Genomic DNA, 15,618 nt, shown 5'->3' on the forward strand with positions numbered 1-15,618 from the left:
GTCGATAAAATCTCTTACTCCTAGGAATATACTAAAATTAAAATTTTAAAGTGTTCTTCTTCAGGAATTAGTGTTTTGCGGTATCTATAAATATGGCGTTCATAATTTTAAAGCATGTTTAGTATTAACCGTAGATAACTTTAGTCAAAATCAATAAAATTGCATTCTTGATAACTACCGGGAGCAAGAAAACGGCGAATTTTGTAGTAATTTTCCTTCATCTCATTTAGTAAAAAACAAATTGATTCCTCATTTAAACGAAAATAATTTATAAATTTGAACAAATATTATTTAGAAGTTATTCTAATGGACTTGATTGATTAGTGATAGCGCTAGACCTTTTCTCTACTTTGAAAATTGAACGTGTTCAAAGGGCGTCTCTCATCGACATTTCCGACTCACTGCAGACTACACCAATAATATTGTATCACCTAACGTCATTTGAAACATAGCACCCGTGGACATTCCCGGCAGATGTATTGCTGCAAAGTGCGCTCTAAGGCTCAGGAAAGCTGGGTATATGAAGAGGGCCGAACAAGGACACCACAAATTGTCTCCCCTTGCAACTGCATTCTTATATGTATACTCGGATCACTGCGAAGCTGTGGCATGTGAACCTAGCGTGCGCTTAGCACTGCGACTGTGAGATCATTTTGGCTTAGAGTAGAACGCGTCAGATCTACTTAACTATTTGCTCGAGCCGCTTTATCTATTTGGAAGGATCTTATGATTTATTGTATATGAGTTTTAGGTACCACAACACGCTTGCTTTCTAAGAAATATTTATTTTAATTATAAAGAGTTTCAGGTTAATTTTCAATTGTAAATATTCAAGACAATTTATTTTATTATTTTACAGCAATTAATTAATGAAAAAAATTATGACTAAATCAGAGCGAAACCAACATTGCAATTACATAAGATTTTTTTTAAATTTAGATTTATCCATAAATAGTTGTATCACATACATATACATAATATACATATACATATATTATATGCGAGTAATCTCATTGAATCGCATAGAGACGTTTCTATATCTAATAGTGTACATTTGTATGTGTGCTGGTGTTGTAATGCTCGGTACAACGCCTTTGAAATATTAGTAAACTCAATTTATTCACTTAAATATGCATTTTTAATATTTCCAAGTCAAAAATATATACTCTTACTACAAAAAAATATTTACAAGCATGCTCTCACTATAATATTTTTGGCGGGGCTAACTTTAAAACAAGTCCACAGCGCCGCCTAAGGCGACTTTTTATAGAAAACATAACTTCACAATCAACTATATTTAGTTGTCCTCCTTCGGCGGTGGATGCTTGAAGATCTCTTCGAGCTGTGTTATTAAACCGATCACACGATAGTTCTCCTCGAGCATCGCGAACTCCTCCAATGGTTTCAAAAGCTTCAGCGCGTCGGTGTAATTAGTCACGTGTTTGGGCAGCTCCTCCTCGTCGCGGTCGCTATGCTCCGACCAATGTCCCGGACTCTGTGCAGTTCGCTCGGTAACTGGTACGCCAATCGACTCGATCTTTTGTATTTTCAGTGGTTGGTGGGTGAAGCTCGCCTCGCTGCTCGGACGTTTGCGACGTATGCTTACTGTTTGTGTTATTTCAGGGGTGTGCGTATTATTGGCTTGCGATGTGGTCGGTGACGTAGTTTTTGGCAGGGGTGCAAGCGGTGGCACCAATTCACTTAAACTCACGACTCTCAGAGCAGGCAGTTGAGCGGCATGGGACGTGTTGGCTGGCGCCGCGTGTTGTTGTAGCTCGGTTGGTGTGGTCACCGGTGTGGCTGGTGGTGTTGGTGTTCTGCGGCGTTTATTAGTTTCGTCCGCTGTTGCAGTTGTTGTTGTAGGTGAGGGTGGCGGTGGCACAAGTTCACTTATGTTTGGTTTAACATCCTGCTCCTCTTCATCCGCGTCCAGATCTATAACTTCTTCTTTGATTTTCGTCGCTAACGTAGTTGTTGTTGTAGCGGGTTTAGCGCTTGTTGCGCTCTTCGCACCCGAAGGTTTGCCAGCCTCATCGCTGCGTCGCAAGTTAAAGGTGTGTATTTGCACTAGCGGTGTGGTTGTTGTTACGGTTGTTGTTGTTGGTTGCTGCGCGGCTTCTTTTGGCGCAAGCGTTATCGTGCTGGGCGCCTGTTTCTTATTCTCCTGCCTGCTGCAGTAGCTCAGTATGTCCTTCAGGTCGAGCGAAAGCGGTGGCGGACGTGTATCCTGCGCTTGCTTCAGCATATTCGGATATATGACCGTTATGTACTGTGTCAACCACTCTTTATCCGGATAGAAATTGTCGATTTTCAGCATCTCTTTCAATTCGAAAGCGACTTTGCGCAACGAGTTCTCATTCATACGCATCTTATGGTGGTGTCTGGCACGTTGCCAATACTCGAAGAGCGTCTTCTTGAGAAAGTTGATTTTGCGCAAGCGCCGTTGTTTCATCTCCTGCAAAGCGGCTTCATTCTCGCCGGAGATAGCGATGCGCGTGGCGGTGCGATATAGATCGGATTCTCTGTCCTCAATGGCGCTTGGGCTTGACGCCTCCGCTTTGGCTTTATTCTTCGTGCAATAGGTCATAATGTCCTTGAGATCCAGCGAGGTGGGCGGTGTGCGTGTGATTGTTATTTGTCGATTTGACAGCGAAAAATTGTAGGTCGCTTTGAAGTGATTAATCCACGCCTTGTTCGGCATGAAATTATCGATTTGTATGATATCTCGAAATTCGTTGGCTTTCATGCGCAACAACTCTTCCGTTATGTGCGCCTTCGCGTGAAATTGTGCACGCTGTATGTACTCGTAGAGGCATTCGCCGAGAAAGCGTATTTTACGTGAACGCACCTCAAGGCGATTGGAATCGTTTTGCGTTTCAGCGCTTCGGGTGGCCATATAGAATTCCATTATAGCATCACGATTGGCGATTATATTCTTGATTTGCTCCCAACTGCAATTGAACATTTTCGCCACTTTCGTGTACATGGGCCGACAATCGTAGGCCTCTATGGCGGCGACGCGCTCCTCCAGCGTCAATATGTTGCGTATGCGTTGCGGACTCGGTTCCAGCACGGTTTGATCGATGTCGATGTAGTCCTTGACACTCTGAAATGTTACGATTTGTTCATTAATCAACTGTTTTGATATTGAAGTTTGTAGTAGAAATCTGAAGAATTGTAAAGGCATCATTGTAGTTGTTAGGTAGAGGCGGTGATTAAAAGCTCTTGTGCGGGTTTTTCGAAATATTTTTCTTTGACAGTTTCGTTTGACTTAAAAGCCCTCAAAATTTGAGAATTGATTCAAATATGTCACTTTTGACTTTGAAATAAAATTCTTTGGACCGATCTTCTTTGGTGATACATGTTTTAACTAATGATTGTGATTAGAACAAAACCACTGTCTCCCAGTCTTATAGTTAGAATAAGCTGTTATTTTCATCGAGTGCATTGTGTTCTCGGTTATATGTCTAAACAAATTTTGGTTTATTGGTTTACATCTCGAAAATTTTTTAATTTGATAAAAGGCGAACGATAAATGAAGTAAAGAAAATTGAAATTTTTCTTATATGCAGGGTTGCAATTTTTTTTATTTAAAAAATATTTTTTTATAATTTATTTTCAATTAGTATACACGATTGTGAAACAAAACAAGAAAAAAACGTTAACTTCGGTTGCACCGAAGCTAAATACCCTTCACAGGTGCATTTCTGTTAGTAACTATGTGTTCAGTTTGGAAACTATATGCTATAGTAATCCGTTCTAAACAATTTTTTTGGAGATTATATTGTTGGCTTAAAAAATAATCTATACCAAATTTCGTGAATATATCTTGTCAAATGTGAAAGTTGTCCATACAAGAACTTGATTCCGATCGTTCAGTTTGTATGGCAGCTATATGTTATAGTGGTCCGATATCGGCCATTCCGACAAATGAGCAGCTTCTTGAAGAGAAAATGACGTTTGCAAAATTTCAAAACCATATCTTAAAAACTGAGGGGCTCGTTCGTATATATACAGACAGACAGACGGACATGGCTATATCGACTCAGCCCAACATGCTGATCATTCATATGATCTCCGACGCTTCCTTCTGGATGTTACAAACTTCGTGACAAAGTTAATATACCCTGTTCAGGGTATAAAAATACAAATCATTATTTTTTTTCTAATTTTTTCATTGAAGATTTTTGGGATTAAAAATTCAAAATTTAATATTCTGATTTAATAAAAATATTTTTTAATAAAATTGTCGGTATTACAAAATTACAAAAAAATATGTCTAATATTTGCAACCCTGCTTATATGCGATATTAACTGTTTAGGTTGGTATATGAAATCTCTAGGTTTTGCATTTTTAGGATATCTCTTTTTTCCTGTTCCAAAAAATGTATGTGTTGGTATCTCGAAAACCAGAAAGTTGCGAAATAACAAGTAAAATTTTGATTAAAATTCGTTGACCAGAACTATTTTATGTATAAATAAGACATAAGCATGTGAAAAGCTGCTTCATAGAAGAAATATACATGTACATACATATGTATATATATGGAGATTCAGCATTGTCTCCTGGTATTAGAAAATCTAATTCTTTCTATATATTATTTTAACAGTTCGCAAAATGATCCCATTCTTTAAAATGTATGTTTAGATAGTTATACATATATAACCTCTCTATATAAATAATGCAAATATATAATATAAATAGTACCCAAAAACAATATAAACCCTCTACCTAAATGTAATCTAGTTCAAAAATGTATCTCCTACTCACCTTTTTCTTGCTGATCTCCGGTAACGACTTATTCCGCAACGAAATTGTGTCCTGTGATGTTCCCAAATGCATACGATTATATGTACATACGTATGTAAAATAAGTAAATATTAGAATATGAATTAAATTAATTATGCATTAAAATTTCCAAAAGCGAAAGAAGTTCACTCGGCCACACTCACCTTAGCCATGTTCGACGGCTGAAACTGTAATGATAAATGGCAAAGCCTGTTTTAGCGTAAAACAAAAACCGTTCAAACGTTCCCCGATTTGAAATGAAAAAAAAAAAAACAACACGCAAACAGCAGCAACAATAACAACAATGATAACTAAACACAGAAAACCAGAACACTTAAGAGCTCAGTGTCGTTAGAGTTAAAACCAGACCCACAGCGTAGAAAAAACGAACTCGCCCAACCGGTCCGCGTTTCGCTGGCGCAAGCGGTAACCAGTTTTTTCCTTGTGCTGTTCACAAAACGCGTATGCATCAACAGCAACAACAGCAAAAAAACGGCATGAGCAAGCGCACTGTGCAGGCTGGTCGTGGTTAACCGGTTTTCTGCTAACGATATTTGCAGCGCTGCTCCAGTTGTGTGAGTGCGTGTGTATGTGTGTGTGTGTGTGACTGAGCAAGTGTAGGTTGTTGCTGCTGCACTCGGCGGTATTGTTGTTGTGGCTATTTTGGCAGCTTGTTGTCGTTCGGTTAGTCAGGTGATGATTGCTTGCCAATGATTCACACAAAGCAATGTGTGAAAGCAACAACTATAAGAACGCAATCGTTGCCGCTGCAGTAGACTTCTTGAGCTTCCACTCCTCTACTTTGTTGTTGTTGTAAGCGACTAGCTGATGTGCTTGTGTGTAGATTAGCTAAACGCTTTTGTGGGCGCGAAATTGCTTTCTTTTCCCTCGCAGATCTTGGTATACACTCCAACAATGTTTGTGTGCGACCGTGTGTGTGTGTGTGTGCTAAAAATTAAGTAATACGCTGACGATCAAACACTTTTTTCGTTATAAACACTGAAAGCTGCCAAACAATACTAAATTCAGTTCGGCGCTTCTACAATGTTCGCTAATGCGCTCCCTACAGTGCCGCCAACAACCGCTAACGCCCTCGAAATGGAGCTGAAAAACAAGCGCAAGTGAGCGTCAAAGAGATACGCACACAGACAGCGCGCGAGAGCGCGAAAGAGAATATTTGTGTGTGTGTGGGAGAGTCACAATTGCAGGGTCGTTTAGAAGCGACTTCTCTCGAACGGTTCTTCGTAGCCACGTTTTTTGCCATGCACGCTATCAGGTTCCTCAGTTGAGCAGCCACGGATTGAACGAAAAACGTGTTTAGCAAGAGCAAGAATAAGTACAACAACAGCAATAACATACAATTGCGGGCACACATCGCTGGTGAAAGTCGGCTGACGAGAGCTAGTGTCATTGTCGGCGCTCACACGCGCTCGTTTCGCCATTGCGTATGTGTAGTAGAGGTGTTGTGAGAGCATTTACTCACATAACCGCTTCTTTAGAACATGCTTTTACAGGCGCTCTGAGTATGGCGTCAGTGTGTGCGTTAGATAGGGTTGTGAAGTAAATACATACTGATTATAAAGTATATGTAAGTATATAGTTGTGTTTTCATATTATATATTATACATATGTACATATGTATAAGAATGTGAATTCAAGTTATTTTTAGATGTAGCGCTTCAGCTGATATTTCATATGCGAACGATTTTTAATAAATATGATAAATCGAACGTAGTTTTGAGTATATCTTATTATTATTATTTAATAAAGATAAACATATGCATGTACATATGTATGTATGTATTTACATAATTTTGCTACTCCTAGCTAAGTTATTCATAATGAAATCTTTAGTGATCTTTAAGTTTTCGTCTATTTGTACGGAAGTATAATATATATGTAGTATATATCGGTATATACAATAGTATGTATGTTTGTATATATTATGTATTTATGAGTATTATCATATCCGAAAGAAAACAAGTCAGGAAGAGCTCAATTCAGGTGAACTTGGTGTGAAATGTCACCCGGAAGTTCGAAAATCTTTATGACTATTAGGGGCTAAGGGAGGTATTGACCCGATTTAACCCATTTTTTATACGCAAAGATACTTTTATCAGAAAACGATTATCTCTGAATTTCAAATATACATACATACATATATCCCATACATTGACCGATATTTTCGGCTAAAAGTCAGCTATAGATACTAGGGTCCACATATGTATTTACTACCTAGGAGCTTGAACAGTTTTGTTTGAATTTAGACAATTTTTGGTCATAAGGTGGCTTACCTCAAAGGAATTATTAGTGAAAAATTTTATCCCTTTATATTAATAGCTTGTTGTTGATCAATAAAGAGTATACAAATATCTTTATAATAGAATTGAAGAATTGCTGTTTGATTTAATAGGTACACCCTAACCCTTTAGAAAAAAATTATAATTTATATATTTAAGTGTTTCAGTAATTCTTTATAATATAAAATTCATCTTAATTCACAAATTCCTTATATTTCTGTTTTCCAGAATTCCAGAAATGTGACCTTGATCTCTCAAATGGAACAAAATCTAATGCAGCTCACAAAATAATTAAAAAAAGGGTCTTTCAATAAAACTCGTTATGTTTACTCGCTTGAGTTGAAGAAATGTCAGTATTCAAAGAATATAACCTTTTACTGACCGATCGACTTCAGTTAAAAATCAATAAGTGAAAAAATAGCCAGCAGGAGTTCAACAGCTCCAAGCATCGATAAAAAGTTTGTAGTAACCGCTAGTGGCGAGGAAAGGAAAAAAAAAGATAATATAGGCCAGCTAACTGTCCTTTCAACTACGCCGTAATCGACCCTGGTCGTTCGGGAGGCAGTGTGTCAGCGGAGCAGCAAACTTTGTTCGAGTCGGTGTTCAACGATGGTCTGATGGCCCTAATCTCGTCATCGACCTCGGACATATCTGTCTTCAAGATAGATAATGCACGCTTCGCAAAAGGCATTTTTTTGACTAGCCATTGAGAGAATGTGGACGCCATCCGTTCCATGGTGAAGGGTTTTCCTGAAATGTAGGAGAAAATGTCGCGGGGTATAGGTAGCGTGCATCTCCGCCTCAAAAATCACCAAATCGCCGATAACAATGAAAATACGTTCTAGGATAGCGAGATGGAAGAGGATCAGGAAGAGATCCTATAAGCCACCTTGAAGTTCCAAGACGCAAGTAAGGGTGAGCCGGTGACTCAACCCGACACCGAAAATAAACCCGAATTCAACCGTGATGGTTCTTCAGACAAACCTGACTAATAGCAAGGTAGCCTCTGACTTTAATTCTGGAACCATGGATAATCTCGGGAAATATGGTATCTAGACTAAAGTCGCCAACATACTAGTCGAACTTTCCGAGTGCAACAAACAAGGTCAGAGCAGCTTTATTGGTAAAATTATGTACTAATATATTTATCTAAATTTCTCTTCAGATGACCTAACTGTGGTAGCCGTAAAAGATGGCAAGGATAAGACACACTCCCTGAATGCAGTTACAAGACCCATGGTTATGAAATACCACTATTCCAGTAGAACTCCGAAGGTTGCTTGATGCGGCTGATAAGACGAAAGAACTCCGTTGATAGGCACGGACGCCGATGAGCATAAAGTCAAACATAGATGCGGAGATTCTCATACTCGGTATCTTAGAATTTGAAAAAGCACCATTTGGAATTCAGTTCGTCTCGTCAATCTAATCATATTGATATACAAAAGTCTATATCTTCATTGGTAAAGAGAAATATACACTTTTTTTTTTACATATAAGTTTGTATTTTCCAGATGCATTGTGCAGAATACGCTGAAAATCTTACGTGACACCTACAAAAGAAAAAAGAGGCACCGAACCTCTAACAGCCAAGAAGATAGAGATTTAGAAATTCAAGTTGCATCAAGAGCTTTTTTTTTAGATAGTATACCTTCTGACAACAAGTAAATATGAAAAAATATTAAGAATTTAATTTTTTAATTACAAAAATATTTCTTTCCCTGCAGTTGTGTAAGCAGCGAGGAAGAAGACTACGATGGTGACCGAATGGTTTTCTTCAAAGAACACACAAGCGGAAGTTTTGCAAAATAAGGAATCTTCTGTATCGAGTAATTCTACAAAAACGCCTAAAACTGTCACGCATGTAAAACGAGTTTCATCGAAGTGATGACAAATAGTTCGGCTGGTGATAAAGATGTGAATATTGCTGCGCTTTGGTCATGAAAAATTCCACTTTCACTTGGTTGGTTTTCGAAATCTTGGCATATAAAGCTTTATCGGCTGGCCTGTCGGGAAGTGGCCTTGGCTCAACCGAACAGAAAGTAGCTACATTGGTCTATGAAGACGTTTTAAAGGCGCGCCAAATATCTGCAATATCATCTGTTATAAATCCAACTGAGCAAATCTCATAGACCATCTCAATATAAACTGTAATAGGAATATTTGAAGGGATAATTACGCATCGCGACTTCTTCGTAAGCAACTGTTTACTATTACGTTCCAATTCAATAGTTCGATTTATGGAAGGGAATTTTTATGACTTCTAAACGCTATTACTAATTCAAGAGTTCGAGTTATGGAAGTTTAACTATTTAAAATATATAATATTGCCATGATAAACTATCTATTCTATCTATTTACACCTAATAAGATCATGTTCCATTGAACGGAACAAATAATAATCGGATGGTACAATATTTTGGGTATACCATAAGCGTTTCCAGCTAATTTTTAATGTGTTTGGAACGGTTAGGTCGAGCGTTGTCATCAAGTAGCCTTACTTTTTGTGTCTTTCCTACTATTGAGGTCGTAAGGAACCGATGCGCCTTATTTCTGGAATTATTCTCAGCGTATGTAGTCGCTTTGAGATTACTTGGTGAGTGACTCCCTATGCTAAAGTAAGCTCTTCCTGCGTTTGACACAGATCCTCAACGAGCAACGACTCCAATTCAGCGTTTTCGAAGGTTTTTGGCCTTCGGCCGTTGATAACAAAATCGCCGTCTTTGAAACTACGAAACCAATCACGGCATATGGTTTCACTTTGAGCAGTATCTCCGAAAATTTTTTAGAGTCTCCGATATGCTGCAGCCACCGATTTCTTTGACTGAAAGAAGAAAATCAAAACTTTTTGCAAATGACATGTATTTGGCAAAAATATTCAAGCAACCGAAAGCATACATATGTCACATAAACAACGTCACTAATGTAGAGACACAGTTTCTAGGTTAAGTTTATCACCTAGGATATGCTTGTACATATTAAAATCAATCATCACTAACCGATGAAACCAGAAATATACGACTATTTATTTGTAAGGTTTTAGTTAAAATACCAAATTATGAAGAAATTGTGTAAAATATGCTGACAAGCTTTCTGACCTTCAAGCTTCAGGATCAATCACAATCATCTGGTTCAGTTTGTGGATAATTTTTGAAATTATAGTGAGGAACAGCGAGAGAACGGTGCAATCAGGATCTAAAAGTGAGGGAAAAAATTATCGAGTCCTTCATATAATGACTATCTCAATGAAGAGAAAACAATCAAGAAACCTTATAATATTTTCTTCAAATAAACTAGTTAAAAATTATCAGACTAAAAAATTTATTTCGAAAATTCTAATAGCTAAAATTATTAGAAACATGCTACAATCTTTTTGATCTTACAAATCTACAGATAAAGGTAACTCTGAAAATTCTTTGGAACATAGTACATATTGAATAATTTGTATTATTACATAGACACCTAAACACTTTCCCAGCTATAAATCTAGCAGAACAAAGTTATTAAAATGTTTTAACCTAACTTAAATTTATTAACTATATTAATTTATATTCCGTATTTTATCACAGCTTCGCTGTTCGCACCACTGAGTGCTTAGCCTTATTACGCTAATTACAACAGCGAGTCGCAGCATTGTCATTAGCATATTGCCTGCGTACTGCCAAAAATGATTTGTGCTTCCGCGGTACAAAAACAAATATTTATATTTGTATGTACGAGTATGTATGTATGCCGTGGCTGGCCTACACTAGTCTCTTCCAAGCATGTTTTATATGCTTATGTGCTCTCGCAGGTATCTTTCATAAACCTATGTATATTAGTAATTAATTTACGTAGCTTTACTTTTCGCATCGGCCGTACTCCTAAATATATACTCCAGTTGTGTTATCAAGCTAAGCGCGCTATAGTTCTCCTCAGTCATGACGAAATTCTCCAGCACTCTTAAATAACGCAACGCCTCCTTATAATTTGTTATACGCGTGCTACGCTTTGGCTGATTTGTTGTTGGTTTCTGATTTGTTGTGCTGCCAGTGTTATCGCTAATATCGGTGGTTTCAATTTTAACAACCGAGACTAGGTCATTCTCTGCTGCATCGGTTTTTATATTGATTTCAGTGGGTTGCACTACCTGCGCGCTCCGAGTAGTGCTTGTACTTGGCACAGACGTTTCGACACTTTGTTCTTTGACATCTGACATTATGCTCATAACAAGCGCTTCGATATCGTCTTTAAGACGTCTTTGGGTTTTTGTTGTCGTGGGTACTTTGGCAGTTTTCCTTGTAGTTTTTGCACATTTTATATTCAGTTCAGTTTCACTTTTGCACAATTCTTCCACTCTTTTGCTCAATATAGCAATGCGCTTATCTTCGGCTAACAATTTCCGCTGCTCCTCTTTCTGCTGCTCGCGCACATATGCAATAATGTCATTGCAATCCAACGAGCTACGCTTACCCATATCATTCTCCAATTGCTCCATCGCCTTCATGAGGTCCACACTATTGTGTTTTAGTTTGAACGCATGCAGCCACGCATCGTTAGGTGTGAAATTCTCAATGGCCAAGGCTTCCTTCACCTCCAACGCTTTGCGCCGTATGGCGGTCGCATCGGTAGACATGCGAAGATTCAGTGCGCGTAGTAGAAACTCAAAGATCACTTTGCCGAGCAATTCGATTTTCGCCTCATTCGAATTGTCCACTGTGGCGTTTAGATTCTTGGCACGTACGTTCTCATAGCTCTGCAGCAGTTCATCCTTGCTGGCCATAATGTTCCTTATCTGCAATTGACTACAGCCGAAATGCATGGCCAATTGCCGATAGTTGGGTATGTATGTGTAGGCCTTAATCACTTGTATGCGTTGGCCCAGCGTCAGCCTTTTGTAGGTCTTGTACTGGCGCCACTTCAGCTGTTGCGGCTCCATTTTACATATATTTATATGTATATAACTTTATATAAGGTTATGTAATTATGTATGTATGAGCAACAAAAGCATGCAATCTATTTAATTTTGACAATTAGTCATATAAAACGCCGGAAAACCACCGTTACAGACGAAAAACAACACACTACGATCAAATTGTATCGGATACTGAGCAGCCGACCAAGCCTTGGCAGTGACGATCGTCAGAAACACACATGTCTACCTATTAATATATAAGAAGAGTAGTAGCCGAGGGAAATAGTGTGCTCAAAATCGTATTTTCCGCATATAAACTCATATACAAAAGTACATACATATATACATACATATACCTACACGTAAGTGTATAGCTAAACACGAGAGCGTCTCACTGTTTTGAAGAGAATAAGTTTTGGTGCAATTTTAGGCGCGAGAGCTGAGTTTGAGAGTCAATAATATGTACATAGATGTGTGTAGTAGCGCGTTTATATGTGTATATGTACTTATGTATGTATGTATATACCTTTCAGCACTGAAATTTTGTAAACATTGCGTGCTCTCTCTGCTATCGTTTGCCGAGCCTTTGGTTGTTATATTAACAAGTCAAAACAATGGCCGAACAGCTGTTTGAGTAGCTAAAAACTTTAATATATACATAAATACATACATACATATGTACATACATGTAGATAAGTAGGTACATAATCATGTATATATGCATATAGTCACGTGAGTATGCAAAAAATCTCAGTAAATTATTCATATAAATGGCTACAAAAGTGCAAATGCTCGTATAACCGTTATTTATTGTAAATATAGCAAAAATATTAAAAATAGATAATATTCTCAATATCTATAATTAAGATCTCCAAACGTATGCGAGAGCCCCAATACATGCTAATTCTAAAAGTGAGTATGAGAGAGCGTCTCATTGCTCTCTTGATATACGCTGAGATAGGCCAAACTTTTTGGGAGCCGTAGAACAGGTGTTTTGTATTTGCATTAAATGCTGAAAAAAAACATAAATTTTATATTATTTATAAAAGCTTAGAAGCGTGTGATAGGAAACAATAAATTGGTGGATTTAGCTCGGAGCCGAATAGCTATACAGTATGTACTTGATATACTCTTGCCACTTTTTAAGGTTACTGGGGTTAGGTACGCTTACAAATTGTCAATACCGCACGTGCTGTTCTAAATAGGTGAATGCCTTTGAAGGAAGTTCCTTGGTCCTATCACGCATTCAGACCGAGCTATTTGGGATTAAATCGTCGGAAAATGTAAATTGGAATCATAGATATTGCAATGAATGAATTAACGGCAGTCATAATACTCGTATACTGTAAATGGGGGCTTCATAAGTGACGGTAGACTCATTTTCAAATCATGAGAGAGCATAAAAAAAATTTAATATTTACGAATGATGATTGAAGTTGGACAACTGGCTTCATACAAAGCTTAGCTGAAGTGTATAGTTAAGTTCCGAGTTTTATTTTTGGCGCACTGTGAAATCGGGCAGTCTTTGAAGCATAATACTGTAATTAATTCGGGGCAGTGCAGCCAAGAGGGCAGTGTTTGAAAGGACATATGCAAATCCGGATTCGTTTCGGTTACGTAACAAAATTTAAAATCTCGTATGATCGTTTCAGATCTCTGATGCTATTTATGTTATTTAAGATTTATTGTAAAAGTAAGAAAAGATTGATCGAGTAGAAGCTTTAAATCTTTGGTGTTTGAGTAAAAACAATCTCGGCAAAACTATTGTAATAGAACTTAATTTGGTGGGAAGTCTCCTCTATACGAGAATGTGAGATTACTTCGCAGCCACAGTTGAAGTACCTTGGTGTAAAATTTAAGGAGTACTTGGAAAATACGTACTGAGAATCAAATAAAATCGATAACGCTTTATCTAGAATGATGGCAAATAAAGGTTGTGTTCGTTCTAGTCGACGATTTTTATTAGTTCGGTTATACAGTAGGCGACTCCAATATGGATACGCTAAACATAAAATTATACTGGACCAACTAACGTAGTACATAGGCTTTCTGCGATTCGCACGATAAGTGCTTTCCGAACCACATCAAATGACCGCTGCTGAGGTATTAGCCAGAATGGCGCCGATTGACATCCAGGGATTTATCAGAGACGTCTACTACAGCAAAAAGAAAGAAGAGAATCAAAAGCATCGCAATGTGGCACCAAAGGTGACCATCCTAAGGACGGTGGGGCTACAGACTGATTCCGGACATACGTTCGTGGATATATACTCAGTGGCCATGGGTGCTTTAGAAGCAAATATCGTCGTGACTTTACAAACATCGTCATGACTTACCTCGTTATAAGTGTAAAGCTGAACACTACACTTGGAGGTAGTCTCACTGTGGAAATTTTCACTGCACTTACATATTTGTGAGTCCTATGGAAAACTGTCAGTGATGCGGCAACTATAATTATGACAATATTGAGATATTTACAACAGATTAGACGTCGGTCAGTCCGTACAATAGAGAAGACTTAAATGCCTTCTTCTCTCTCATGAAGTAATACTTTGCCCAGTGTTCCCGTGGAAGAGGCATGAGATGGTAGTAGATTATGTTTCGATGCTTCCTCCTACTAAAAAAAGATCCCTCAAAAGCAGCATAGCTCTACATATAATTGTAAATTATGGGAAGTATTTCGAACTTTTGAGGTCGGTATACATTTGTTTTTAGTTAAGCACTAGTAAGCATTTATTCAAATAAATTTTTAGTTTGTTTTTGCAACCCTTATGTACATGTGTATTCATTGGAATGTTAAGAAGTCTTAGGAGTCTATATACTAGAATATAGAATTCAGAAAAATAAATGATAATCAAAAATAGTACTTATGGAAATATGTACAGACATTTTTAGAATAAGTTACTTTGACTTCTTTAAAATATAATAAATTTTTTGTTTTAATTCTTAGATATAAATCTTTTTAGGTTATGCAAATATAACCAGATTACTTTAGATAATAGCACTACCTTACAAAAACAACAATAAAAAGATTTTAAAAGTAATTCATTGAAAATGTTAAAAAAAAATAAAAAAAATAAAAAAAAAATAAAAAAAAATAGAAAAAGCTTTTGTAAAAAGCCATATAACTTTTATGTAGAACAATGCCACTCATTATAAATGCGCTTGTAAATATAATAATGAACTTATATAAATATATCTACATACATACATGTGTAAGGAAATATTTACTTAAATTATTCTTATATTATATATTAATAGTAACTAAATAATATATTTGTATTTACATATTTGTATAACAATTAACTGAACTTAGTTTAAATTCCACTTCCAATTCAATGAGTTAAACTCTTCAATTTGGGTGGATTCTTAAATATCTGCTCCAGTTGAGTAATCAAGCCGATGGCACGATAGTTCTCCTCAATCATCGCAAAGTCTTCGAGCACCCGCAAATGACGCAAAGCCTCCGGATAACTGTGTATATCGGGGAAGGGGGGCAACGATATCGGTTTTTGCGTCGAAATGCTCTGATTAGAAGGCGCGTTGAGTGATTCTGCTTTGGCAAGAGAGACACCACCATTGCTCTCTTCCTCGTCATCCGACGCAAGATTCACGACAATTGGCTCAATATTTGT

General features: G+C 37.4%; 2 protein-coding genes and 1 long non-coding RNA gene across 3 annotated transcripts; 1 reads left to right on the forward strand and 2 right to left on the reverse strand.

Moving 5' to 3' along the window:
- Positions 1 to 809: 809 nt before the first annotated feature.
- LOC105224462 (uncharacterized) lies at positions 810 to 5,891 on the reverse strand. Its single transcript, XM_049462245.1, has 3 exons — positions 4,954 to 5,891; positions 4,772 to 4,822; positions 810 to 3,106 (listed from the first exon to the last, which is right to left on the reverse strand). The coding sequence occupies exons 1-3, from the start codon at positions 4,960 to 4,962 to the stop codon at positions 1,298 to 1,300; spliced, it is 1,869 nt and encodes a 622-aa protein (XP_049318202.1). The 5' UTR covers positions 4,963 to 5,891; the 3' UTR covers positions 810 to 1,297.
- An 832-nt stretch (positions 5,892 to 6,723) lies between these two features.
- On the forward strand, positions 6,724 to 8,535 carry LOC125780270 (uncharacterized). The gene is made up of 2 exons (XR_007423695.1): positions 6,724 to 8,194; positions 8,255 to 8,535. It is a non-coding gene; the product is annotated as an uncharacterized LOC125780270 (long non-coding RNA).
- A 6,721-nt stretch (positions 8,536 to 15,256) lies between these two features.
- LOC109579423 (uncharacterized) lies at positions 15,257 to 15,618 on the reverse strand (the record flags this gene model as incomplete). Its single annotated transcript, XM_019989595.2, is given in 1 exon segment — positions 15,257 to 15,618. A coding segment is annotated over 1 exon segment (300 nt), but the record flags the coding sequence as incomplete, so codon positions are not given.

The sequence above is a fragment of the Bactrocera dorsalis genome, unplaced genomic scaffold (genome assembly GCF_023373825.1).
Source record: "Bactrocera dorsalis isolate Fly_Bdor unplaced genomic scaffold, ASM2337382v1 BdCtg366, whole genome shotgun sequence".
Lineage (NCBI taxonomy): Eukaryota > Metazoa > Arthropoda > Insecta > Diptera > Tephritidae > Bactrocera > Bactrocera dorsalis.